The sequence below is a fragment of the Rhodamnia argentea genome, chromosome 2, assembly GCF_020921035.1.
Source record: "Rhodamnia argentea isolate NSW1041297 chromosome 2, ASM2092103v1, whole genome shotgun sequence".
NCBI lineage: Eukaryota > Viridiplantae > Streptophyta > Magnoliopsida > Myrtales > Myrtaceae > Rhodamnia > Rhodamnia argentea.
The window spans coordinates 3,520,765-3,546,238 of record NC_063151.1 but is presented as its reverse complement, the minus strand read 5'-3'; the positions used below and the strand labels follow the sequence as shown (position 1 = coordinate 3,546,238).

The 25,474-nt window shown below is 41.5% G+C and overlaps 3 protein-coding genes and 1 pseudogene across 5 annotated transcripts; 1 reads left to right on the top strand and 3 right to left on the bottom strand.

The window, feature by feature from the left end:
- On the top strand, positions 1-19,730 carry LOC115748897 (ethylene-responsive transcription factor RAP2-4-like). The gene is made up of 4 exons (XM_030685539.1): positions 1-1,749; positions 2,043-2,047; positions 19,644-19,652; positions 19,720-19,730. Exon 1 carries the CDS (start codon positions 686-688, stop codon positions 1,727-1,729), a length of 1,044 nt encoding a protein of 347 aa, XP_030541399.1. The 5' UTR covers positions 1-685; the 3' UTR covers positions 1,730-1,749; positions 2,043-2,047; positions 19,644-19,652; positions 19,720-19,730.
- Positions 4,055-23,593, bottom strand: LOC115748896 (endoplasmic reticulum-Golgi intermediate compartment protein 3-like). The gene is made up of 15 exons (XM_048273650.1): positions 23,584-23,593; positions 11,075-11,443; positions 10,559-10,632; positions 10,124-10,207; positions 9,882-9,962; positions 9,047-9,127; positions 8,802-8,894; positions 7,484-7,663; positions 7,267-7,334; positions 7,104-7,155; positions 5,535-5,588; positions 5,351-5,443; positions 5,150-5,216; positions 4,312-4,623; positions 4,055-4,243 (listed from the first exon to the last, which is right to left on the bottom strand). The coding sequence occupies exons 2-14, from the start codon at positions 11,214-11,216 to the stop codon at positions 4,532-4,534; spliced, it is 1,161 nt and encodes a 386-aa protein (XP_048129607.1). The 5' UTR covers positions 11,217-11,443; positions 23,584-23,593; the 3' UTR covers positions 4,055-4,243; positions 4,312-4,531.
- On the bottom strand, positions 12,875-17,030 carry LOC115748898 (annotated as a pseudogene).
- LOC115748894 (protein DETOXIFICATION 21-like) lies at positions 22,182-25,474 on the bottom strand. 3 transcript variants are annotated; one of them, XM_048273649.1, is made up of 9 exons: positions 25,301-25,474; positions 24,701-25,036; positions 24,037-24,578; positions 23,686-23,772; positions 23,503-23,559; positions 23,168-23,406; positions 22,781-22,899; positions 22,553-22,639; positions 22,182-22,475 (listed from the first exon to the last, which is right to left on the bottom strand). In XM_048273649.1, exons 2-9 carry the CDS (start codon positions 24,971-24,973, stop codon positions 22,398-22,400), a joined length of 1,482 nt encoding a protein of 493 aa, XP_048129606.1. In that variant the 5' UTR covers positions 24,974-25,036; positions 25,301-25,474; the 3' UTR covers positions 22,182-22,397. The 3 variants fall into 3 exon arrangements, with proteins under 3 accessions (XP_048129606.1, XP_048129605.1, XP_030541396.1); XM_048273648.1 differs by having other exon boundaries at positions 24,701-25,052; positions 25,311-25,365; XM_030685536.2 differs by having other exon boundaries at positions 25,198-25,335.

Sequence of the window (25,474 nt, the reverse complement as noted above, 5' to 3'; positions counted from 1 at the left end):
GACAGGCAGAGAGAGTGTGAGGTTTGACGGCAACTTCGCACAGAGACAGAGAGGAAGAAAAAACAGAGCGTGAGAGATACACAGTGTGCGATTTGCTGGTTTGTTCAGTCTTCGATCTTCTTCTCCCCTTCTCTAACATCCCCGCTTCTCTGAATCCCTTTCTGTGAATCATCTGTCTTTCAAAAGAGAACCAGGAAGTTCTGGTTTTTGGGTTTTGTTTTTCTTCCCCGAGAGAGAGTTAAAAAAAGCAAAACTTGGAATCTGAGGATTTCTCGAAAGCCAGGTGTTTTCAGAATCGAGATCCAGAAACGATCCTTTTGTAATTTTTTCCTTTGCTAGATCGGTTGTTTTGTTGCTATTGGTCTCTTCTTCTTGCCTTTTTCTCTTTTGTTTCTTCAGCTGAATCAGCCCAGAGGGTGATTTTTGGTCCCTCGAAGGTGGATCTTGAATTTAAGCTTTCTGGAGTGAAGGGGTTGTGTATTAAAGACCTCTTTCGTCCATATCTGTTTGACAAAATCGCTTCTTTTGTTTGCTTTTCTGCAAAACAAGAAAAATCTTCAGCCTGTGCTTTGATTTTGGTAAGTTGCAGGTTACAAAAAAAAAAAAAAAGGATCTTTTGTTCTTCCCATTCCGTCTTAGCAGTCCAGATCTGAGTTTAATTTGCCGGTTCATGCGATAGACATTTATGGCAGCGATCATGGATTTCTGCAGTAGCAGCACGGCAACAGCTCTTGAATCAGAGTCCTTCGACACTGGTGGCAATGAGCTGATGGAAGCACTCAGCCCTTTTATCAAGAGTGCTTCACCCTCAACCCCTCCTTCATTTTCTTCTCCTTCCTGCAATTACTTCTCTTTCTCGATGCCATCCTCCTCACTTTCCCAGCCCATGTCGTACCCGGACCACCCTTGCTCCACCGCCTCCACCCAGCTATTTCCCAACGGGTTCTCGGTGCAGCAGTCGGGTTCGACGGGGCTCAACCTCAACTGCCCGTCCCAAATACCCCAGATGGGTCAGATCATCCAACCTCAAGCCCACCTTCAAGATTCTTCTTCTTTTCCGGCTTCTTATTATCAGTATCAGTATCAGTATCAGCAGCAGCAACATCATCACGGTGGTGCCGGGTTTCTCGGGCCGAAGGCCGTGCCGATGAAGCAGGCGGGTCTGGTCCAGAAGCCCGCGAAGCTGTACAGGGGAGTGAGGCAGAGGCACTGGGGCAAGTGGGTCGCCGAGATCCGGCTGCCCAAGGACCGCACCCGCCTCTGGCTCGGCACCTTCGAAACGGCCGAGGAGGCCGCCCTCGCCTACGACAAGGCGGCCTACAGGCTGAGGGGCGACTTCGCGCGGCTCAACTTCCCCCACCTCAAGCACAAGGGGTCTCACATCGAGGGCGACTTCGGCGACTACAAGCCGCTACACTCCTCCGTCGACGCCAAGCTCCAAGCCATCTGCCAGAGCATGGCCGAGAAGCCGGCCGACGGCAAGAAGAGGCGGTCGGGCCCCGCCTGCGCTGCCTCGCCGCAGCGGGCGGAGGTGAAGGCGGAGGTGGCAGCGTCGACGGCGACGTCGTCGCCGGAGAGCGACGATGCGTCGGTGGAGGAGTCGTCGCCGCTGTCGGAGCTGACGTTCAACGACTTTGTGGAGCCGCAGTGGGAGAGCATGGGGGTGCCCGAGAACTTCTCCTTGCAGAAGTACCCATCCGAGATCGATTGGGCTGCTATCTATTCGTGAAGTCTTCAGTTGTCACCATCGTCCTTGTCTTTTCTTTTCTTTTCAAATTTCAAGAAGTTCAGAATGTGATATTGTAGGGAGTAGGGAGTATTAGGAAAGCAGGGGTTTTGCTGCAATGGAGTTTTTTGGCAGTTGCAGAGCCACCGTTAGCCTCTCTGTCCAGTCAAGTCAATCGAAGCTGTTAAATCGTCATGTAAATCCAGACCATGGCCAGCTGGGGTTTTAGTCGGCGACGCCATGGATCATCTTGCATTTCATGTTTTGATTATTGTAGTGGAAAATAATTATTTGCATTGTCGAATCCGTTGGTGAGATATCTGTGCCTGAATACGTGGTGGTGGTGGTGGTGAATGGTGGCGATGATGATATTGTGGTTCCGGACAAAGACAAAAGTCACATGTCAGCTCCGACTCAGCCCCGTCTCCTATGCGAGCATACGCTATTCAATTGCAGGTGGTCCTGCGAGGTACTTTAGAAAAGATCGGAAATGGAAAAATGCCAGATGGGAAAAACATTGATTTTAGTACGGAATCTTAAACTGGTAAAAGTGTCCATTTTTTCGGGGTTTTTTCAGAATTGGGGCTGTGTATGAGGCAACCACGAATGAGGTGTGAGGTATTCTAAGTGGGAGATGCGATAGAACGCAGAAAAAAAAAGGGGGGTTTGAAATCAACTTGTCTTTCAGGGGGCCTAATATTCTAAAAAATTTCAAACTTTAGCTATATCAAATTTTACTTTTTATCTTATAAAAAACCTTGAACTTTAGGTGTAATTTTGATTTTATTATAATTTTTTTGTCTAATAAAAAATCTCTCAACTTTAGATGCCGTGTCAATTCTATCTTTAATATTTTTTTTTATCTCATAAAAAATCTCAATTCTATCTTAATATTCTTTTTGTCTCATAAAAAATCCTTAACTTTTAGTATCAATTTTACCTTAATTTTTTTTATTCATAAAAAATCCTCGACTTTAAGCTTAGCATCAATTCTCCCATAATTTTTTTTTCTCATAAAAACATCTCAAGCTTTAGATTCGGTTTTACTTTTATTTTAATTTATTTGTCTTGTAAAAGATCACCAATTTTTACTTAAGTCCTAAATCTACCTCCATTAACCCTCCGTCAACATGCCCTTAGTGGTTTTTTGCTCGGTCTTCAACCTCTCGTACTTGGGAATGTTCTATCTCTCGAGGTCGGAGAACTCCGCTCGAATAGCTCGTGTTTGAGAGTTTTTTATTTCTCGATTGTCAATGAGAAATTTTGGATGGGGGTCAATGAGGGCAAATTTGCAACTCATGTAAAAGTTTGCGTTTTTTTATGAGATTGTAAAAATTTTAAGGTAAAATTGGAACAAGACATAAAGTTGAGATTTTTTCATAGGATAAAAAAATTTAGGGTAGAATTGAAACTTGATCTAAAGTTTTGTATGGGTCAAAAAACAGCTTAGGATAGAATTGGAATTGAACTTAAAGGTGGAGATTTTTTGTTAGACAAAAAGTAAAATAGGAACAAGAGTTAAAATTGAAGGTTTTTCTGAATATTAGGCTCAACTTTCAAGTTATGCCCTTGGTCTGCGAGTTATAAATATGGTCGGCGATATGAAAGGTGGAGCTTTCGCCATCCAAACCCTCGTCCTTCTTCGTGTATTCGAAAGGAATTGCTGCGATGTTAGAAAAACCTCTAATCTTAAAGAGACAGCTCACCGTCTGGCCTAATGTCAGTTGCAGCTGTATCATCCTTCAGAAATCGAAGCACTTGCCTTCCAAGCTCATACAAGTCTACCGCTCCTATCAATCTCTGAAAGTCCGCTGCGATTCGCTCGTTGAGTCATGCCACACGTTCGAAATTATAGTTCTTCAACTGCGCAAAGTTTCATACCAAATCCAATGCTGCCATTACACTCCGTATCGTCAACAACATGAGATGGAAGCCGAACTCGGCAACAAGGGCTTGTAACCAAGTACCGGATTGAGAAGGAAGTGCTCTTTCGAGACTCATAAGTTCATTTCACAGTTTGACCGTCCTTACTCGTCACCGCACATCTCCTTTACAAACATTTTAATAAGAAAACATCGATTGAGTTATATTGTGTAGTTTCATTTGGTTTACGAAAAAAAGTACTTATGAATTAAATCGAACCAAATGCACCAAAGAGGTTATAAGCTAAGTCAAGTATAATAAGTTCATGCAGGAATTTATTCTCTCTCAGATTCATCGACAGACATTATGCAGTACGATTTTTTCCTCTCTTTTCAAGATCTTAAGAGCCATGGTCGTCTCAATAAATAATTTTCACAGAACTATCACCTCAACAATTTGCAGCAATAGGTCAAGATTATGTTTGTGATCATCAACTTAAAAGATTAGCAAGAGACCAAAATCTGGAACACTTAAATCCTTCATGTCAATGGATATCTCGTCCTCAAATATTGTCCAAACTGTACTCGACCAAACCGATCTAAATGCTAAAAGATGAACGGAACTTTCTCATTCTAGGGTACACTTCCTTTATAGCTTTCAAAGAGAAGCATCAGAAACAACTGTTCAACTTCAAATGCTAACAGATAATAACTCGATGAAACTGGGCAAAGAGCGGGAAACAACCGTTCAATGGTTGAGCCAGACAGCATCAGTCTATTTCATTGATCAGCACCAATCAAACATAGATCAAAAGAAACATCCCGACCTATCAAAGATAACCACTTTGGTCATCCTTGTTCTCCGCTTTCATCTCTACAGTGGGTCACGTATCGGAAAAATCCATCTATCGAACCTTGAACAGTTGCCAAATAAGCTCACTTTTTAACTCAATTTGCCGATTTCCATCTTCTTCTTGATTGCCTTTTGACCATGATATATGAAAGAATCTAGGATGCCTGAAACCGTGAAAACACCTGGAAAACAAAAACCTAATATCACAAATCCATCCAAAACATCTGAAAGCTAGCTTGGAGATTGGCACTATAAGTTTCAATGCCTTCAAAATAATGTAAGATGATTACATATTAAACCGATATAGTGATGGTAAAAATCAGAAAAAAGAAGCGTGTAAGAATTAAAAACTAATGAAAGAACATTTCGTTACTAAAGATTTAACAAGAATAAGGCAGTAAGCCATTTAGCATCTTGAAAGTCATGGCCACAAGGACATTTTAAATTAGTACAATGAGCCATACACTGAACAATTGATCAGTCTCATGACTCTTTCTTATCAGAATTTCTTTTTCTATTTGGGTTTAAGTAATAACTTAATATGTAGTACTGTAACTTTTAAGTGAAATTTCTTACAGCCAACCCATAAAAAGGGCAAAAAAAGAAAGCTTTCTTCCTTCACTTTATCAACCTCAAATAAAGGAGATAATTGAAAGAGGCAATTTCGCCTCGATAGGAGATGTTACATAGTAAGGTTTTTGACGGTACCTCCAACTATAGCGCACATATTCGTTAGGAAGTGTAAGAATGACACATGTTCCACAGTAAAAGTCACCTGCACAATGAAACCAAGTGCCAATAGAGTTTTATAAGTTTAACTAAGAACTGCTTCAATCTTTTGTTACCAGCCAAGCTTCATATCAACAAGTTAGTATGAAACATAAACAAACAAGAACAAGAAGTAACAACCTTAATTGGAGAGAGGTCATAAAAGAAGAAAACTCCTGGCAGTGACTGAAGCTGTCCTACTTCTGCGTTCCTGAAGTGCTCTGTTACCGAGAACTACAGCATAAACAAAAAAATTCTCAGTGTTACACTGTGTACATAGTGCAATAAAACATTACCAAGTTGCTTTCGTTTGTTCCGAATGTACCTGATTTGACTGGATAGTGTGCCCGTTCACATCTGTGTAAACAGTCGGCACCACCTGCATAACAGATAGTACATTTTCATCTAATGCAAAGAACTAAAGTTTTCTTGCCAACTAATCCAGCAAATTGCAGCTGTAGAGCACTGCCTTCGAAGAAAAAACATGTAACAGTAAAGCAGTGAACTGGAAAAAGGTTACTTTAAAGATTATTAACTATCTGTTGGGCACATTTCTCCCAGATACCAGTGAACATGTCAATCAAGCAGAATAGAGTTGACTCACAACTACGACCTAGTCCGCAAGTAAATGGATAGTGAATAGGCATTTTCAGGGCTAAATGATTAGACCAAGAGGATAATCGTCTGGTCAACACTACGCTATTTTTTTTTTGCTTAATTGCCCAGATCATCCTTTGATCTGAACTGCAAGGACTTGGAAAGGGAATACAACATAAAAGGTAATATATGGGCAAGTTAAGATTTCAGCTACAGCAACATCACTTCAGTGGAAAAAGGAATATAGATCATTGAAACAGCTGAACTTATAGCAACAAAACAGTCCACAAGGCAAAAGACACTCTTGAAAAGCAGCAGAGACACCACTGAAGAAGCAAACTTAGATGACTTCAGAACTTGCACCAAAATGCTTTATGCCATAAGAACCCTGAAAGAGTCTGAAGCTCCATTACAAGGCATACATTCTCGAAGCAAGGTCTTGCAGATATAGCAAATTCCTGCTCATCATACACTTAAAGTGCTTCTACATGCCTTTGGAAAATTTGCCAAGAAAAATCTTCGGTCACATCATCTAAACTCGCAAGTTCTTCCTCATTCCCTTTCATACTAATGCATGACACACTCAGAATAATCCAAGAGTGATTCGTTATCATCAAACAGGTAACAAGTGATAATGCAGTCCCTGGAATCATTTTGACATTATAAATATGAAGAGCAATTCTTCATACCATGAGACTGACTAAAATGGATCAACCAAGAGGTATCTTCTATCTCATGAAGACAAGTGAACATGTAACCGGGATAGGGAATGGTAGGAGTTATGGAAAAGTCCGACATACTAAACTATTATTAGTTTATGGCATTTTCAGAAGATAGGTTGATGCTCAATTTATTTTTTTTTCACTCCACTAATATCCTGGACATATTGAAGAAGGGCATCACAAAAAGCAAAAGCAAATGGAAAAAATCAGCCCTCAGGTTGTGAAAGAAGACTCCAAGATTTGTCATCTCCAATTATAGATTTCTCTTGTACAGTAATATCACGTCAAAGGCTAGGGTACTAAGGGTGAGTTTGGTTCGACATTTAGAAGCATTTGGCCCCAAATGCTCCTTTGAAAAATGTTGAACCGTTTGGCAAGCATTTCGAAGGAGCATTTGGCCAAATATTCCTCTTGGGAAGGCTGAAAGCCCAATGCTAGAAGCCCCAGCATTAGCTTTCAGCATTTGCATTCCCCCAAAGCTCTTTCCAAATGTCGAACCAAACCCACCCTAAGTATCATGGACAAATGCATTCAGAATTACAAAATTATCGAGACATCATAGGTGCAGTACTGACCTTTATAAAATACTGATACATTCCACTTGGCGTTTCTTGCGTCCATTGCACACTGAAGTGCATAAACATGAGACAGAACAGCATTGGATAGGTCATGCAACACGAAATAAGAAAATTTGACTTTTGCGAAAGTTGGCAGCATGTATGAAAAAGATGAGCTTACTTATCAAGTGGGTTGACGACACCAGGGAAATAGTCTCCAAAAGATAGCCTGTTGATCTTGTGACTAATCTGCATTGTGTTATGTAGTCTATAAGATGATTGCAAAAACAAAAGCAATGTGTTCACTATACATTTTCCAATTGAGTATATCCACATCCACTACTAAAGAAACTACACGTAATAAAAACTTGGGAATAAAAGGCATCACCACAGCTTACATTAAAGCTGTCCTTCTGAAATGCTAGTAAATCATGGACATGAACATTGGATTGTTGAAAGCTTTTTCCAGGAGCAAAATGAAAATTCCCTGCAACTTTATTAACTTCCAGAAACCCATAGATGTTACATCCTTCACCATCTTCTTCTTTAATCTTTTGTAGAAAACCTTCTCTTTTGCACTGCATGCCACAGGAACACCATACAAGCAATGTTATATAAAACATGCAATTACTACTGACAACCGTGAACCAGGAAAGGGAGAATCACTGAAATCCAAGGAAAAAAAAAATTTCAACTGTACAGTAAAAGATAGAACAGAAATCCATCTGAGAGGAAATTCCTGAAGTTAAAGGATCCTAGCAAAACCAAAACGAAAGCAAAAGCTGACTGATTGCAACTAACAGTCTCCCAAACCATCAACACCCTGTCAATTTGCTTTCAGATATTCTTAGAGGCTCAAAAAAATAGGAGAATGGACTAGGGAGGGAGCTAAATTCTCACATGAGCATACAGCAGTTTCTCTCCTACAAATTTCTTGTCTCTTCTATATACAGAAACATGAAGAAGAATACAATTATTCGAAAGGGTCATCACTGAAGCAACCCTTTTTGGCGCTAGTCATTGCAAACCTTAGTACTTCGGGAATTCACTTCAACTATGGTTAAAGCCAAAAATGGCCCAAGGTTTATTAGTCTACTCGTAGTAATGTCCATGTGCCATTGTCATCAAAACTCGCTCATAAGTGTGGTCACAGGCAATAAATTTCAGGTCCATGTTTCTTCAACCCAATTTGTCGTGAGAAATTTGATGAGGAGTGATGCAAATCCTTTTTAATCTCAAACGGGATAGAGAACATGTGTGTTCCAGATTTGAGCCATGGGCCTTCCCCAGTAGCACAGTCTGCTCTTTCGCATAGTTAGGGTGGCCACGGTAAATGATGGGTAGCCAAGTGCGGAGTGGATAGCTGCTGATAGCATCTAAGTAGTAAGCCAACGCTGAAAAAGCAGGGCTGAATCTCAAACTCGAAGTAGAAAAGGAGGAATATTGAGTTGGATGTGGCAGAGGACACGGCATTCAACAGATTTAAAACTGAAAGCAGGACTCTCAATCCTCAGGGCAGTAAATAAAGCTAATTTATATAAATAGGGCAGACTACCAAAGACATTTAACTGACAAGGAGAAGTTGGAAGAATCTTCTGATCATAGTATCAACTCGCCCATCACAAAAGGGGTACCATTCGCAAGACCATGTCAAAGAGTAATTTCGTTAAATGGGAGACACTTATGTACCCTCAACCAGTCATCATGTATGCTTACTTGATCGATCATATCTGGATTTGAAAGTGCCCAACCTTTCTTTCGATATGCTTCACGGACCTCTTCGCAGGAATTGCAACATTCGTCATCTGACTACAGAGTGCAACAAGAAAAGAACAAAACACAAAAAGCATTCATATATTAACAATACATTCAACAACGAAATCTTGTAGCATACAGCAAATCCTAACTACAGCTGACACGTAAATCTGAACCATATATCTCTAGCTAAAGAAAAAACGTACAGTTTCTGCTCCATAACACGATCCACAATATGTCTCATTGTGCTCAAGCCTCCCACCATGTCTCTGTAAGGGCTTTTCAATCTGCTCAAAAAGTGAGTGAGAGCCATATGAAGGTCACCAGGTTATACAAATAACATGATAAGCATATTGCCAAAATGAAATAGACTACAGAATCCATGCAGAGAAAAATGAAGCAGACCTTTTGTGAAGAAGGAGAAGAGGAGGATGTCAAGTCATCATGTCATCCAAAAAGAATGCTATAGGATCTTAATTTGCAGATTACTGCATGGTTGAATTTGACGTGACATAGTAAAGAGTATTTGAGACTATTTCTTAATTTGCAGATAACTACAAAATTGAATCAGAGATTGCATATTGAGAGTGTTTTAGTGGCACAAATTAAATGCAACTAGACTTAAAATGATTATAGAGCTGATACATGTGTTGAGAAGACACTGAAGCTTGATAATAGAATGAAAAAGAAAGCACGAGAGCCCATGACAAATGCAATCTGTTTGTGATGATTAACTGACCTTCACTAAGATAAAAACAATTATCATGACAATCCTACATTTTCTGTGACAATCATATGAACACGAGTAATATCCAGCCCTAGAGGCGTCATAAAGAAGCAAACTGACCAGAATATCTCTCTATGCCAGATTGAAGCAATATGCGCATGCAAATCCAACCATAATATGATCCCAACAGAACACTACAACGGGGATGTCATATGCAGTTGCAATTAAAAGGCACGAACTCTTTAGAAGCTCAATCATGTATAGGAGACTCGTGAGCTCACACAACTAACTTCTAGGAATACGGCATTACTAACCTTCGGAGCACCAATTCCGTCTGGCCTTGCTTCTATCACCTGGCCATGAGAATCTAATCTTCTCTTGATTATATCATGCTTCTGCATGATACAGAGAGACCAGACACACTCAAGCTTATTGAAGCAATGAAAAATAAGGAGATTGGAAACTCAGGTTTGCCAGCAAGACCCCCCAGCAAGCCATTATGTAATTGCTGAATATAAACGATGAAAGAGGTCTGCAAGTAGACTCTAATACATACGACATCAAGGTGTTGTTCTCCACTGATATCCATGGCATCAAGGCTGAGCATAGAGCAAGCTAATGCAGGGAACGTGACATCAAACTGCAGCACCAATCATCACACAGGTAGTGTTATTCAGTTGGTTATCAAGCAACCACTAAATGAGTCAACAACAAAGTCATTATTATCGATAAATCTTCAGAGCACGGTAATCACAGTCCTCAAACTTAACTGAAGTACCTTCTTATAATCATTGATTCTCCTAAAATTGAACTAAAAAGGAGCTACTAACAACAATATCAGCGCCAATATTATCCCAATCTCATCGAAAACTGTCATAGGAGGCCCAAAAATCTAGATCAAATGCAAATACCGTCCAAAAATCTATATATCAACAAACCCATAAATCACAGTGCGGATTAGACTTCTTTATAGGGAAGAGAAATGCATTACATTGATACGTAGATGTTCTCCTCTTGATGTATCTACCACTAGCTTTGTTTCAGTCACGGCATGTAAATATAATCCTGCAAAAAAAGATAAGGAGACTCGAAATGAAAAGACCAACAAGTAAGGCAAAAGCACCTACACCCGTAAGCGTAGACATTTATGCATATCAATAAACTGAAGCTCCATAACTCTTGATCAATATAATAGCACTGAAGTTCCCATGAGGGCGCAAAAAAACAGCAGTATCATCGGTACACAAGTAATCTGAGTATCAATTGCCAGTCACTAAGACGAGCATCGAGGAGCATCGCCAGGCAGCTTAACCCAGCTCAATAGCAGGTGGCCAACTCTAGCACTAACCAACGATTCCAATCTCCGGCAACATAAATCATCCAGAAGGACGTAGACATACAAAATCAACTCCGAAACCGCGTAATTGGCATCGCAGGATCGGCGAAGCCCTAAAGAAAAAACCACGCAGAGTAGCGAATCCACGCACGGAAAACAGGTGATACGTACGAAGCTCGGAGACGAAGAGGAGGACCATGACGACGGAGGAGACGAGAGTGATCACGCCGCCGGAGAGCGTGCGGCTGTAGAAATCTTCATTGATTTTGGGATACGCATCCAGATTCCGGAGCTTGCTGAATACGGCGTCCATCTTCTGCTACGCCCACAGAAAAAAAAAAAAAAACCCTCCGTCTCCGATTGTGATTTTCTCTCTCAATTTCCCGTCGATTCCTGATCTGCGCGTACGCGAGAATCTATGGGAATCTGAAGACGGATGCAAATCTCCGAAACGCCTCGTTGAATTACAGTTGATCTAAGTAGAATTCGTAACACAGGCGATTCAATGAAGAAATACAATGACTCTCTCTCTCTCTCTCTCTCTCTCTCTCCCTTGTTGTAAATATCATTTTATTTTCAATTTTTTTATTTTGGCAATTTTCAGTTGACGATTGACCCGTTTCTTCGCGCTGTCTATGGAGAAAGTTCTTCTTCACATAGACCGGTTTATGGTCCGAAAGCCCACCCGAAGGCCCGGCCCAAGACCCAACTTCTTCTCAGGTCTTTATTTCCCCGACCATGCTTATGTGCATGTTCTGATGACTCACGTCCGCAGCACATGAAACATCACCTCGATTAGACATGGTTTCGCGTCTGATCTCCAGTACATTCTTAGTGTGTGAGGATCTCAAATGATCTGGGGACATTCTCAACCTGGCAACATGTTTCGGGGCTGATCTGCGCGGTTCCGTGCCGGCTTTGTTCACAAGCTGCGAGGGAGTGGATGAGCCTGTGTCTCGGCCAGTCCCCGCGGGCGGTCTCGAACATTTACAACTATATCCACCTTGCCAAAGTTTTTTAAAAGCAATATGGCTACAACGAGGGCATATCGAGTTTTCGCGCCGGTATGTTTTTCTAACCATCATAACGGTTTTGGTTCACCCTAATACAGAATATGGGTTGGAATGATTTGTGGGGTTGCTTCAGATTTGCTCGCTGTCGTCTACATGGCATGGAAAACAAATTGGGATGAGCAGGAAAGTTCTTTGGGATTCGAAGCTCTTTGGATCTGATGCACTAATAAGATTCATGGCCGTAAATTCTCTTCCACAGCTTCCCATATCATCAGTCTTTTGAAAACACTGACTCCCTCCTGCTGCAGGAAAGTAGGGGCATTGGAACGCCGGGATCATTGGCTTTAGAAACTCTGCAAGATGTTGAACCAAAGCACCGGGAATACTATGGAAGACTGGACAGCAATGACGACCGGCAGATTTGCACATTGTATCAGTGTCCTATTGCTTTACACATATGTAACTCCTAAAGCAAGGTGGATTTGTACTCTATCTATGACAACATGTTCGGTTGAATGCATGGTTTCACAAAAAGGAGCTAGCACTTCTAGGAGGAAATTGCAGATTTTTTTTTATTTTTAAAGGAAGAGTTCATGCTGGTCCAGTGAGCCTGGCGAAAGACCATGACTTAATTCAATACAGAAAAAGGGGAAAGAAACACACAAGACAGAGGACTTCATACAATCATGTCATCCCAAAAGCATTGACATTACGCACGTCAGCTAGGTACATAGTCAAGAATCTTACAGGATCGATGGAAGAAGCTTAGTCGAATGTCGTCACGCAAAGCTCCTTCCTCATTTCAAAACCAGCAACTGTTGCAGCTACTAATTTAGGCCATATATCATCCTTTGACACTGACCTTTGCTAGCGCTTCTGTTTTCATTAATGACAACTACTCAAGGCTCAAGCTCCTGTGCCAAAACTACTCGCCACCCGATTGCAGGAGGAGAAAGTGTCGAAATCACGAAAGTACGTCCTTTCGCATTTCAATTGCCCTTTTACATGGATTTGCTAGAATGTCATCGTAGCTTTAATTTAGGTTGAATAAGTAATTGTTTGATAGCATTTCCACTGATCTGAAGTTCCTCTTTTAAAACTACTCAGTAAGTTTATCTTTCTGAATGAAAGTTCAATACACATTTTACAGGACATTATATTATCAACCCGCTCCATCCTTGCGTGATGCTTCTTCAACCACGAACCACTCATTAACACGTGTTCGAGTTAATGACACCTGCAGAAGGACATAGAGATTCATTGGCCTTTACAATTATCAGGAATTAACGGAGAATTGTAATATCCGGTGCACCTGCTTATCCCAATCAGTTTTGTTGGTAATAACGTTTAGTACAACAGTCTGAACGAAAGTTTCGAACAGCATTCCGACCCACACACCCTACAAGAGAGATTATCAAGTGTTGGGAATTTCAATTTTGCAGGTGCAGGTCAAGAGCTTCAGCCCATTTTGACATGTCTCACTCCTTGATATGCAGATTTGCCAATGCAGACTGACTTAGAAAGGAAATTAGTAGCTCACCTTCACTTGCATACTTAGAAAATAGGCAAGTGCGATTCCCACCGGAATCCGTACTAGGTAATAGCTTATGATGTTGACATAGGCTACTATGCTCTGCCAACCAGCTCCAATGGCGACTCCTGGTAATAAATGTTGAGACTAATGTTCAATCACAATCTGGTGCCCATGATTTGAAAATAATTCACCACATATTGCTCGCGTCATACGCTGGATTGATTGCCATAGCTCTCAATTATTTGGGACCTCATTGAATCGCACAAAAGAAAGATATGAATCCCTTGAAAATTTTATGGTTTACTCATGTCGGTAATAACCGAAAACCATCAAGAACTTCTCTAAGGAATATTGTACTTTTATTCATGTGATCCAGAGGGAATAGAGGAGAAGAAGAAGTACCAGAAAGCACTGGTTGGATGCTGTTCAAAAGTATGGAAGTAGCCAGAAGAGGCGATAAATCAGCCACGGCATTGGCGACCTCATCGCTCTCAGTGAAGATATAAGCCAGACGCCCCCTGAGGAAGAGGAAGAACACAAAGAGAACTAACCCGATGGCAAACGATGTGAGCACTACCATCATGATCGAGAACTTTACTGATCTTGCGCTCCTTCCTAGCTCATTGGATACTCGAACGCTGAGAAGACATACAAAATCCAGAAGTGCTGTTAAAGTGCACATCTAGAGGAGGAATTAATGGTCAATACGAGTCATGAGACTCATGACTTATGTGATTATACCTTGCTGCAGCGAAGAAACCGAGAGAGATCATCATTTCCCAACCATTGATGTTAAGGCTGCAAGTAATGAAATTTCGCTATTTCATTTCAGAGAACAAGCCGCTGATCAAAATTTCTTTGTAACTCAAGGCATTTCCCTAACGTAAGAGAAAAAACCAAAAAGCAGAAAGAACTGAAGTGCAACGGCATTACCAGATGGCAAGCGCATTGATGGAAACCTCTGCATTTTCCATGTTGCCCGTTAGAAGAACCAGCACCGTGTTGTACCCCAGCTCGAGACTGACAATTAGTAAAGAATAGGAACTCAGTGAAAAATAGTATGAAAAAGAAAGGACGTGCCGCTATCCACTTCTGATGCGAGATTGCTGGTGATTGCTAGTGTTCAGATTTCTTAATCACACATTAGAGCATGTAGATGCTAAATGGTTGGTCCAACTGAACTAATGCTGATCCACACAGAAATTTAGCAATTAGTCTGAATTCAACAACGAAATCTCATGTCTCAGTAATGAAATGCTGCCTTACCATAGCATGGAGCCGGATGAAAGGGAGAGCTTGATCACTGGCCACAAGTCCTTAGAGGCCGAACTCGAGAAACCCTTCCACGTATCTCAGCAGCCTCCGCACATCATGAACACAAGTTGTCCTATATTAGGAATCCAATATGCCAAAATGGTGGAAGCCATAGCGCCCAGAATTCCAAACTTGTATGTCACGGTCAATAGCCACGAGAGGCATAGATGAACCGCTGCTGAGAAGGCCGCTATGTACGCAATGATCATGTTCTTACTCTGCGCTTGGAGAAACATTTGGCAGGTGAAAGATACAATGAAGCGAAGAGGACCGGGATAGAGCAGAGCGAGATTTCTCCAGCGACCTCCGCAATTTTATCTTCCTGGCCTGATGCCTTTAAAAGTGGCGCGGTGAAGACGAACAGAGGCACTAGAAAGATGGAGCAGATCGTTAGGACAATCCATGATCTCTGGAGGTACACTCCAAGCATGTGGTATTGTTTCGCGCCATAGGCCTGGCCGCATACGGTCTCCAGTGCGCTTGCCATGCCGAGCTGCAAGTTCCATACAGAAGCGCGTTTTAAATAATTTCAAAACCCGGATTTCTGAACAACAGCACGAGTTACACGACGAGAGGTTCCTCTAACAGGTGATAAAAAGCTATGCATGGAGATGTTTCTAGCGAATTCACTCAAAGTCTTGATGGTCATGCTCTTTTTCAACAATAACGTAATATTTTTTTAATTCCAAGCCATAGCCACAATGCAAATGGCCTAGGATCAACTCCAAACTCATTTATGTTTTTGCTCTTTCGATTTCTGCATGCCTTGTTTACATTACAATTTCACTGCCTCCAACATATTCAGAAATCGATCTAAAGCTGGCTAGCTGCTTCCATGGGAAGCTGGTACTGGTGTAGTGCTTCACAGCAACCGTTTTAAGTCTTTGAGCATTATTACTTCAGGGATACAAGACTGCTCCTGTAAAAAAAATCATCATCATTACTCAGAATTGGGCTCAACGGCACATCATGTGCTTGAGAAGCATCTATAAGCAATAAGCACAGAGACAGAGAAGCAATCTTTGGCAAACTGAAAATGGTGATATAAGATGAACAGCAGCAAGATACCATACTACATGATTAAATGATGTGAAAAAACTATGATTTAAGTAATGGAAACACGCTGAAACTTACCAGGACGCCGTTTCCAAACCTCAGGAGGACTGTGAAGACAAGAGAATAGGCAGCCAGTTCGGTGGACCCGATGTGGCCAATAAAAGCTTGGCTGATTATTGAAATTCCAAAGGTGGAGAATCTGGTGAATGTTGCAGGCGCCGCGACAATCCACATCTTCTTGGTCTCACTCCATATTCTGTCCTTCAATGGCTCATCCCCACAGCCATCACCAACTTCCTCTGCTACCGGTCTTTTCAGCAGCATCTCGGTGGCCTCTCCCTCTATCGCTTTGGCTACTAATCAAATCTATGTCCACTTTATAGGCCCAAGACAACGTCACCTATTCCAATCAGCTGTAAACCAGAAACACAGTTTGAATCAAATTAAGCAGTGAGGGAGTGCATGTCCCAGAGAGTGAGTTGCTTCTGGTGTAGACATGCCAAGAATCATCTCTTGTGACGATGAGTAACTCCCAACAAATCAGTCGATAGTGAGGTTGTGTGCTCATGTCACATGTTCAGAGTTGCGAAGCACATCCCTGCTGCGATGACTAGACTTTCTTAGCTTGGTTCAGCGAAAAAATAAAAAGACCCTCTCAGCTTGGACGAAGCGTACAAACTTATAAAGGAGCAACAGCACCCGAAACTGAACTTTAGATACGCCGACATTCAAGAGTCAAGAGCCTTAAGCTTTTCAAATGCAGATCTAAAATGGCATGAACAAGACAAACCTGTGCTGATACAGGGGCGATCATGCCCAGCTCAATACATCAGCAAATGCCTCACCAAAGTTTGGTATGGTGAAACGCATGATTGATGGCCTTCCCTCTCTTGTTTCAGCTATGTCTAAAATGTAGAAAAGAAGAATTCTGGAACGAATCAATTGTGATTTCTATATTCCTTCTTTCGTTTACAAGGCTATAAGTACACTTATATACAGAGAAGAGAACCAACCATAATTGACCTACAAATCAGGAGATATACATAGAAAAAGTATAAGATAAGAAGACCTCTTCCTATTTTGAATATAATAGGCAGCTCACGCTAACATAGAGGAGCATAAATTTCAATACCCGCAAGCAGCGTTCTAGTCAAGACGCGCACACACTAGAAATGTATCAGTGCTGTGTGGCATGACACCTTCAATGGTGAAGATGAAGTGACTCTAAAGCTTGCATGAACCTAAAGCGAAGAGATTTGACTCACTTAAAAGCAAGATTCCATGGAAAGTGGCAGAGTGAGAGTTGTATTATTGTTTTTTGTGGTTGGTGTGTTTATGCACGCAATGGCCAAAAGGCATCAGGAATCTTGATTCGCCCCACGACAACAATGGTGTCTTCGATTGTCTGAAACACAAACTCACTTGATGAATTCGTTCATTTGAAAAAAAAAGGCTCGTCTCTTCTGCTTTCTGGTTGAACAGGTGAGCTCGCGTCGGGAACGGCGAGAAACATTGTGGCGGAAGGAATCGTCCATAGGTAAATTATAATATCACTTCCATGTAAGCCGCGAAAACGGCAACCACATCACCATAACTAGAACATAGAGCACTGTAACGAGTTCTGATCTTTAGGCGGAACAATGACATCGGAGCCAGAGTTCTTTTCCTCTATCGTATCTGAATGGCTCGCTTGAATGAGAGTGACCATCACCACTCTATTGGCTTATTTGAAATGATTTGTGAATCTTTAGAGTTGGAATCTATATAGTTTTTAGCTGGACTCTCTCATCGTGGGCCAAGCTATCCGCCCATATCGACCAGTCTCATGTTAAGACTAAGAATCCTTTTATATCCTTTGTGGTTAGAGAACTCAGATCCTTTTTGTTTGCTTTATTCCGAAATCGATCCGACTTGAAGAGAACCCAAATCCTTGTCGCCGCGCAAAACAGGCGGCAGGGAAAATGGCCGGACATAGGGACGCAGGGATTCCGGCGGGACGGGGCGGGTATAGGCCCGCTCCGCCCCATACCCGCCCCGTCCCCGTTGGTCCAAGAGCTGTTCAAAGGGCAATTTAAAATTTAAAGAGGGGAACAGACTATGTGTGGGGAAAAAAGTTGCATCTTCTGAATTCTGAGTATTCAATTGAGGGTCGGACAAAACTCAACAGTCTTAAAGAAATCATTTATGTTTGATGCCTCTTCGATCAGGACTATTGTCTTTCTCTAAGAAGTTAGAAAAATTTATTAACTAAATATAGACCGTAATACGTAATTAAAAAAAAAAGATAGTACTTTACAATTTAAATTGTCAATGTAACTTGTGATTTGCATTCCTCTGCTCTGTCTATTTTCCGAGGTCTGCGACCCTGCTCATGTGCAAGTCTTTATGACGATTAGACGTGTTAAAATGGGGCACGAACCCATTTCTTAATAACAACTCAGCCCATATGAGTCGTTATTATATGAGTCAATTATATCAATACATGAGTCATTAATAAATTTAAATATAAAGGGAGCGTTAAATGAGTCGTAAATGAGTTTACAACTTACTTAGATCCAACCCACCTCAATGACTCTCTCCATTTTCTTTCGCCCTCACTCGATCTACTCAGTCACTTCCATCTCGGTTTGGGTATGAGTTTTCCCGGACTGAGTTAAATATGGTAGTGTTTTAGGAATAGAGGGGGCCATTTGGGCCCGTGGGCCCGGAACCGGCCCGTTGACCGGGCCCACGGTTCCAACCCGGAACCGGCGGTTCCGGGCTGGTTCGGAACCGCGAAAAATTAAATTAAAAAAAAAAAAAAAGGCCCGGGGCGAGAGCCGTTGGGCTCTCTCGCCCCGGGCCCACCCACTACCCCCCTCCCGCCCCTCCCCTCTCTCTTTGGGCCGTTGCTTCATAATTTAAAAAAAAAAAAGAATTAAAAATAATTCTTGCCTATAAATCCATATGCTTCCCCTTTCATTTTTGTCACAAATTCTTTGAACAATCTCTCGAATTCTCTCCGAAATCCTCTCAAATTCTCCCAATTCTCTCAATCCCGACTCAATTCTCTCAATCGGATTTCCGATCAATTCTCTCAAAAATGGCAAGTGGAAGCAGAAATGCTGACAATGGCAAGATGACTATGGGAGATTTCGAGTATCCCATTCCTGAATATGATCCTCGTGAGTATGCAAGTTGGGAAGACGACGACGACGATAATATCAACTATGTCCCGATTCCAAACGTCGAGCACATCCCAACACAAGAAAGTCTTCATCCTCCCACCGGTGTCGAAGAAACGTCAACGGCAAATGAGCCGGAACGGAAGGGCCGAGATAATACATCGGACTTGTGACTACACTTCGACAAGGTACGTGATGAAGTCGAAGGTAAGTATAATGTAAAATGTAAATATTGTTCGCAAACATATAAATTTACGAAAGGAGACGGCTACGGAACATTCCGTCGGCATTTGACGAAAAAACATCCAACACAAGCGGGGATCGACAATACGCAATAACAAATTTACGGGTACGCCACTTCTAATCATCATCCTTTATTTCGTTTCACCGAAGCACTTTATAAACAAACATTAGGTGAATATGTTGCCCTTGATCATGCTCCGTTTAATACTGGTGAAAATTTTAATATGAAATATTTGATAAATACTGCGTTGGTTCATAAGCGCTAACTATTCCAAAAAATACTCTTAAACGCGAAGTTTTTCATCTTTATAAAAAAGGAAAAAAATCTTTAGCAAAATTTTTTGCGGAATTCAATGGACGTGTGCATATAGGTAGCGATATTTGGAGTGATCCTTGGCAAATTCATTCTTATATGGGTGTCACGTGTCATTGGATATATGACAATTGGATGATTCAAAAAAGACTTATTGCATTCCGAGTTTTTGATGAAAGCCATTCGGCTCATAATATTTATAGAATAATTAGACAAGTTTTAGAAGAATATAATTTAATAAATAAAGTATTTTCAATTGGTTTTGATAATGCCGCCGCAAATACCGCTTCTATTCCCGAATTAGAAAATATTTGCAAACCCACTTTTGGCGGACAATTTTTTCATATTAGATGTGCTTGTCATGTTTTAAATTTATGTGTACAAGATGGTTTACGAACTCTTGACACTTCTCTCGCCCTAATAAAAAGTGCAATTAAATTTTTATGGAGTCGTCCCCAATGTATGAAATCATGGGGAAAATTTTGTAAACAAAATGGGAGAAGGGCAAGAAGATTTCCAAAAGATATTCCGACTCGTTGGAATTCTACGTCTGAGTTGCTTCGGCAAACTTTTGAATATAAAGATTTATTATGTATGTTTATTTCACAAAATATTCCCCGAAATTACTTTACTTCCTCAACATTGGGACGTTTGCAAGAAAATTTTAGATATTTTGAAAATTTTTAATGATGCTACTAAGACTTTATCTGGTATTTATTATCCTACAACGCATTTATTTTTAATAGAGTGTGTTAATATTGATAGTGTTTTTAGTGAATATGAAAATGATACCGAATTAGGTCGAACTATTTTAGTAATGCGAGAAAAATGGTTGCATTATTATTTGCAAATTCCTCTTGTCTATTTAGTTGGTATTGTTTTTTATCCACGTATTAAATTAGAAAGTTTACAAGATTATTTGAATGTGTATTATCATGATTGTTTACATTTGGAAGATTCAATAGATATTTCAAATATATTAGGACATGTTAAAGAATCTATAGTAGCATTATATGGAGAATTTTGTAGTAGATATGGTTTAAGTGATTCCGGATCTTTACAATCTACCGCCTCACGTAGCGAAGGTGGTAGTTCACTTAGTAGAAGGTATAATATGCTTAAGAGTAGGCAAAAAAAATAAAAAGGGACAACATGTAGTATTTCTGAATTAGAAAAATATTTAACCACTCAATTTGAGTTTCGTGATGCGGAAGATAGTACAGATTTTGAAATTCCGAAGTGGTGGAAGAGTCACCAAATCGAGTATCCAGTTCTCGCCCTCATCGCTCGTCAAATATTAGCAACCTCTTCTTCAACGGTTGCGGTTGAACAAGCATTTAGTGCTGGAGGATTAATTTTGGACGCTCGCCGTTCAAGATTAAGCCCGGACTCTGTGGAAGCTCAAGCTTGTGTCGGCGATTGGACGAGGGCGAAATATCGACAACAAGAGTTAGATCGTGAACACGAATTTTTTAGCGATGATGTTGGAGATACCACCGCCACGGGTACCACAACGGGTAGCGACGATTGATGATGAGGTAAGTTGGGGTTCTCAAAAGTAAAAGAACTACATGGGCTTTGATTCTTCTATCCCCAAGAAGATATGTAGGCGCTTAATGATAATTCATTAAGTTCAAGCCCATTCCTTCTTTTTTTTTTTTGCCCATATTTTATTAAAATGTGCAATTTAATTGTATTTTATAATTTATAATTTATTATATTTATTTTATTATTTATTATTTTAAAAATTATTATTAAAAAGGATCGGAATGAACCGGCGGTTCCGAAGCGGAACCGGAACCGGCCCGGAACCGGAACAGGAATTAGACACGGCCGGTTCCGGTTCCACCTTTTCGTGGAACCGGAACCGCCGGTTCCTCGACCGGAACCGGCGGTTCCACCGAACCGGCCGTGTCTGTTTAGGAATATGAATCGAGCCGAGTGTATGTCACTGTATTTGCATTGTAATAAATGAGTCTATTTAGATTGGACCATTTATAACCCGATCAAAATCAGACCCGATCCATCCGGATTTGGGCACGTGAATATTACCTTGGACAATGCTTTCTGCTTTGATGCCATGGTCTAAAATGGCAAAGTGTGGCTGCATTTGTCAATAATGGATATTATCACCAGATTGGTGTCCCCATTGGAGCTTTACTTGGATATGTTGCCCATTTGGAGGTCAAGATCTGAGTGAGAATTCATGCGACTTGGATCACGTCAAGTCATCAACTTCCGGAAATCGCATTTTTTTGGGGCAATTTGATGACCATCATCGAACTGTTCCGTTATAATAAATCTCGAGTTTGAGCCCGTTGAATAGAATCCTGCCTGAAGTAAGTGAAAGGGACTTCTGGGTCATGAAAATCGAAAAGATACAAAAAAGGCAGCATGGAATTTCCTTAAGCTAGTGGAGTCAGCCAAGGTAAACAATAAATGAAAGTCGGCCATGGACATTTTGCAAGCGTTGCCGCCAGGCTCAAGCTCGTGTGCTGAAAACTGCTCGCGAGCAAGTTACGAATATTGAGCAATTAGCATTTCCTGAGACTCGTTTCGAAAGGGAACTGAATCTATTCCTGGAAGAACAACACATTGAAAGCTCAAAATGTGCTCTAGGAGAAAGGTGTTCAACGTGATAGGAAGTTGCTTGCTTCGGCGAAACAACACAGGATTACAGGAGGACAAACAGTGTCGAAATCGTGAAACTACGCATTTTCTCGTACGCTTATCTTATTGACGCCTCGACACACATCTTACAGGACAGATCCCTTGCTGGGAATTGAGATTTTGAAATCTGATACAGAACTTTTCGTCAACTTCGAAAGGATTACAGTGGAACGAGAAAAAGATTGAATCAGGCACCTGTGCCGGTCTTGTGCGATGCTTCTTCGGCCACGAACCACTCATTAACGCGCGCTCGAGCTAGGAATACCTGGACAAGGACATTGAGACTTGTTGACCCCCACAAAATAATTAGGAATTAATGGAGAATAGTCATATCCGGCGCACCTGCTTGTCCCAATCAGTTTTGTAGGTAATAATGATCAGCACTATAGTCTGTACCAAAGTTCCGAACAGCATTCCGACCCACACGCCCTATAAGACAGATGATCAAGTTTTAGGAATCCCAATTTTGCAGGTGCATGTCAAGAGCTTCAGCCCATTTTGACATGTCTCACTCATCGACATGCAAATTTGCCAATGCCGACCGCCTTAGAAAGGAACATAGTAGCTCACCTTCACTTGCATTCTTAAGAAATAAGCAAGCGCGACTCCCACCGGAATCCCTACTAGGTAATAGCTTATGATGTTGACATAGGCCACTATGCTCTGCCAACCAGCTCCGACCGCGACTCCTGATAAATGAATGGTGAGACTAATGTTCAATCACAATCAGGTACTGATGATTTGATACCAATCCACCACTTATCGCTCACATCATACAATGAATCACCATATTCTCAGATTATATGGGACTTCACCGAATCCCGCAACACAGAAACATGAATCCCATGAACATTTTGAGTATTGATCGATTAAGTCTATGTCCACCATCAGGAACTTCTTTAAGGAATATTGTACTTTTATTCATCTGATCAGGAGGGAATAGTGGAGAAGAAGTACCGGAAAGCACCGGTTGGACGCTGTTCAAAAGTATGGAAATAGCCAGCAGAGGCGACAAATCAGCCACAGCATCAGCAACCTCGTCGCTCTTGGTGAAAATATAAGCCAGACGCCCCCTCAAGAAGAGGAAGAACACAAAGAGAACAAATCCGATGGCGAACGATGTGAGCACCGTAATCATGATTGAGAACTTTGCTGATCTTGAACTCCCTCTTCCTAGTTCATTTGATACTCGAACGCTGAAAAGGCATACAAAATCCAGAGATTTGCTGGTAAGGTGCAAGTCTAAAGAAGGAATTAATGGTCAATAGGAGTCATGACTCTCGTGATTTCACCTTGCTGCACCCATGAAACCGAAAGAGATCATCATCTCCCAACCAACGAGGTTGAGGCTGCAAGGAATGAAATTATGCTACTTCATTTTCGTGAACTAGCCTTTGCTGAAGAAATTTTTGTAATCAAGGCAATTCCTGGAAAACACCTAAGAGCAGAAAGAGTGGTAAGTGCAAACACAATACCAGATGGCGAGCGCATCGATAGAAACCTCTGCATTTTCCATGTTGCCTGTTAGAAGAACCAGCACCGTGTTGTACCACAGCTCGAGACTGACAATGTGCAAAGAATAGGAATTCAGTGAGAATCTTGAATGAAAAAAATAAGGACGTGCCGCTATCCACTTCTGATGTGAGATTTCAAGTGTTCAGATTTCACCATATATTCGACAAAAAAAGATCGTCAATTTCACCATCAGGCACGGAGATACCAAATGGTTAGACCAACTAGATTAATGCTGTTCCACCCAAGAACTTATCAGTTAGTCTGAATTCAAGAACAAAATCTCATGTCTAGGTGATGAAATGCTGACTTACCATAGCATGGCACCAGATGAAAGCGAGAGCTTGATCACCGGCCACAAGTCCTTAAAGGCCGAACTCGAGAAACCCTTCCATGTATCTCGGCAACCTCCGCACAGCACGAACATGAGTTGCCCTATATTAGGAATCCAATATGCCAAGATGGTGGAAGACATAGCGCCCAGAATTCCAAACTTGTATTTCACGGTCAATAGCCATGAGAGGCATAGATGAACCGCTGACGACAATGCTGCTACGTATGCAATGATCATATTCTTACTCTGCGCCTGGAGAAACATTTGGCAGGTGAAAGATACGATGAAGGCAAAGAGGACAGGGATCAACCAGAGCGAGATTTCTCCAGCGACCTCCGCAATTTTATCATCCTGGCCTAAAGCCTTTAAAAGTGGTGCGGTGAAGATGAAGAGGGGAACTAGAAAGATGGAGCAGATTGTTAGGACAATCCATGATCTCTGGAGGTACACCCCGAGCATGTGGTATTGTTTCGCGCCGTAGGCCTGGCCACATAGGGTCTCTAGTGCACTTGCCATGCCGAGCTGCAAGTTCCATGGACAGAAGCCGTTGGCGAAAGACGAGCAACAGCAAGATACCATATTACATGATCATACTATATAGAAAAGCCGACAACGGAAGTAATGGAGAACACACTTGAACATACCAGGATGCCGTTTGAGAATCTCACGAGGACAGTGAACACGAGAGAATAGGCAGCCAATTCGGTGGACCCAATATGGCCGATAAAAGCTTGGCTGATTACATAAATCCCAAAGGTGGAGAATCTGGTGAATATTGCAGGTCCCGCGACAATCCACATCTTCTTGGCCTCACTCCATATCCTGTCCTTCAGTGGCTCATCCTCGCCACCATCACCGACTTCCACTGCCACCGATTTTTTCAGCAGCTTCTCGTTCGCCTCTCCCTCCATTGCCATGGCTAGTAATTCGATCTATGTTCGCCTTATACGCCCAAGACAAGCGTCTCCTACTCCTATCAGCTGCAAACAACAAGCACAGTTCGAATCAAATCAGACGGTGAGGGAGTGGATTTCTCATTGAAAGAGTAGCTTCTGGTGTAGACATGCCAAGAATCATGGCTTGTGACGACGAAAACTCGTAAAAATTGATAATAATGATAATAATAATAAGACCCTCTTACCTTCAACAAAGGATTCGAACGTAGAAAGGAGTAACAGCACCCAAAAAACTCAACTGCAGACACACCAACATTCAAGAGTCATGAGCGCGTTCATAAGACGAACCTGTGCAGATACAGGGGCAATCATGCCCAGCTCGATATTCCGGTTCGGTTCCGGTTTTGGCTCGGTTTTTTCTGTTCGATTTTTGACATCCCTAGTTCACGTGGAGACGTGCGTACTTGAAATTTCTTAATGGGGACTGGCATGACATTCTTAATGGGGAGGATGGGAGTGACA

Bases quoted from the DNA above. Each gene is read 5' to 3' on its own strand.
- LOC115748894 (XM_048273649.1), bottom strand. From the start codon at position 24,973: ATGGCAATGGAGGGAGAGGCGAACGAGAAGCTGCTGAAAAAATCGGTG. The intron at 23,560-23,685 runs GTATTGTGTTTG...CATTCCTTGCAG, and splicing joins ATCGATGCGCTCGCCATCTG to CCTCAACCTCGTTGGTTGGG. The intron at 22,640-22,780 runs GTGAGCTACTAT...TCTGTCTTATAG, and splicing joins TCTTAAGAATGCAAGTGAAG to GGCGTGTGGGTCGGAATGCT.
- LOC115748897 (XM_030685539.1), top strand. From the start codon at position 686: ATGGCAGCGATCATGGATTTCTGCAGTAGCAGCACGGCAACAGCTCTT.
- LOC115748896 (XM_048273650.1), bottom strand. From the start codon at position 11,216: ATGGACGCCGTATTCAGCAAGCTCCGGAATCTGGATGCGTATCCCAAA. The intron at 9,128-9,881 runs GTTAGTAATGCC...CTTTTTGAGCAG, and splicing joins ACGGAATTGGTGCTCCGAAG to ATTGAAAAGCCCTTACAGAG. The intron at 7,335-7,483 runs GTAAGCTGTGGT...AACACAATGCAG, and splicing joins TTCAGAAGGACAGCTTTAAT to ATTAGTCACAAGATCAACAG.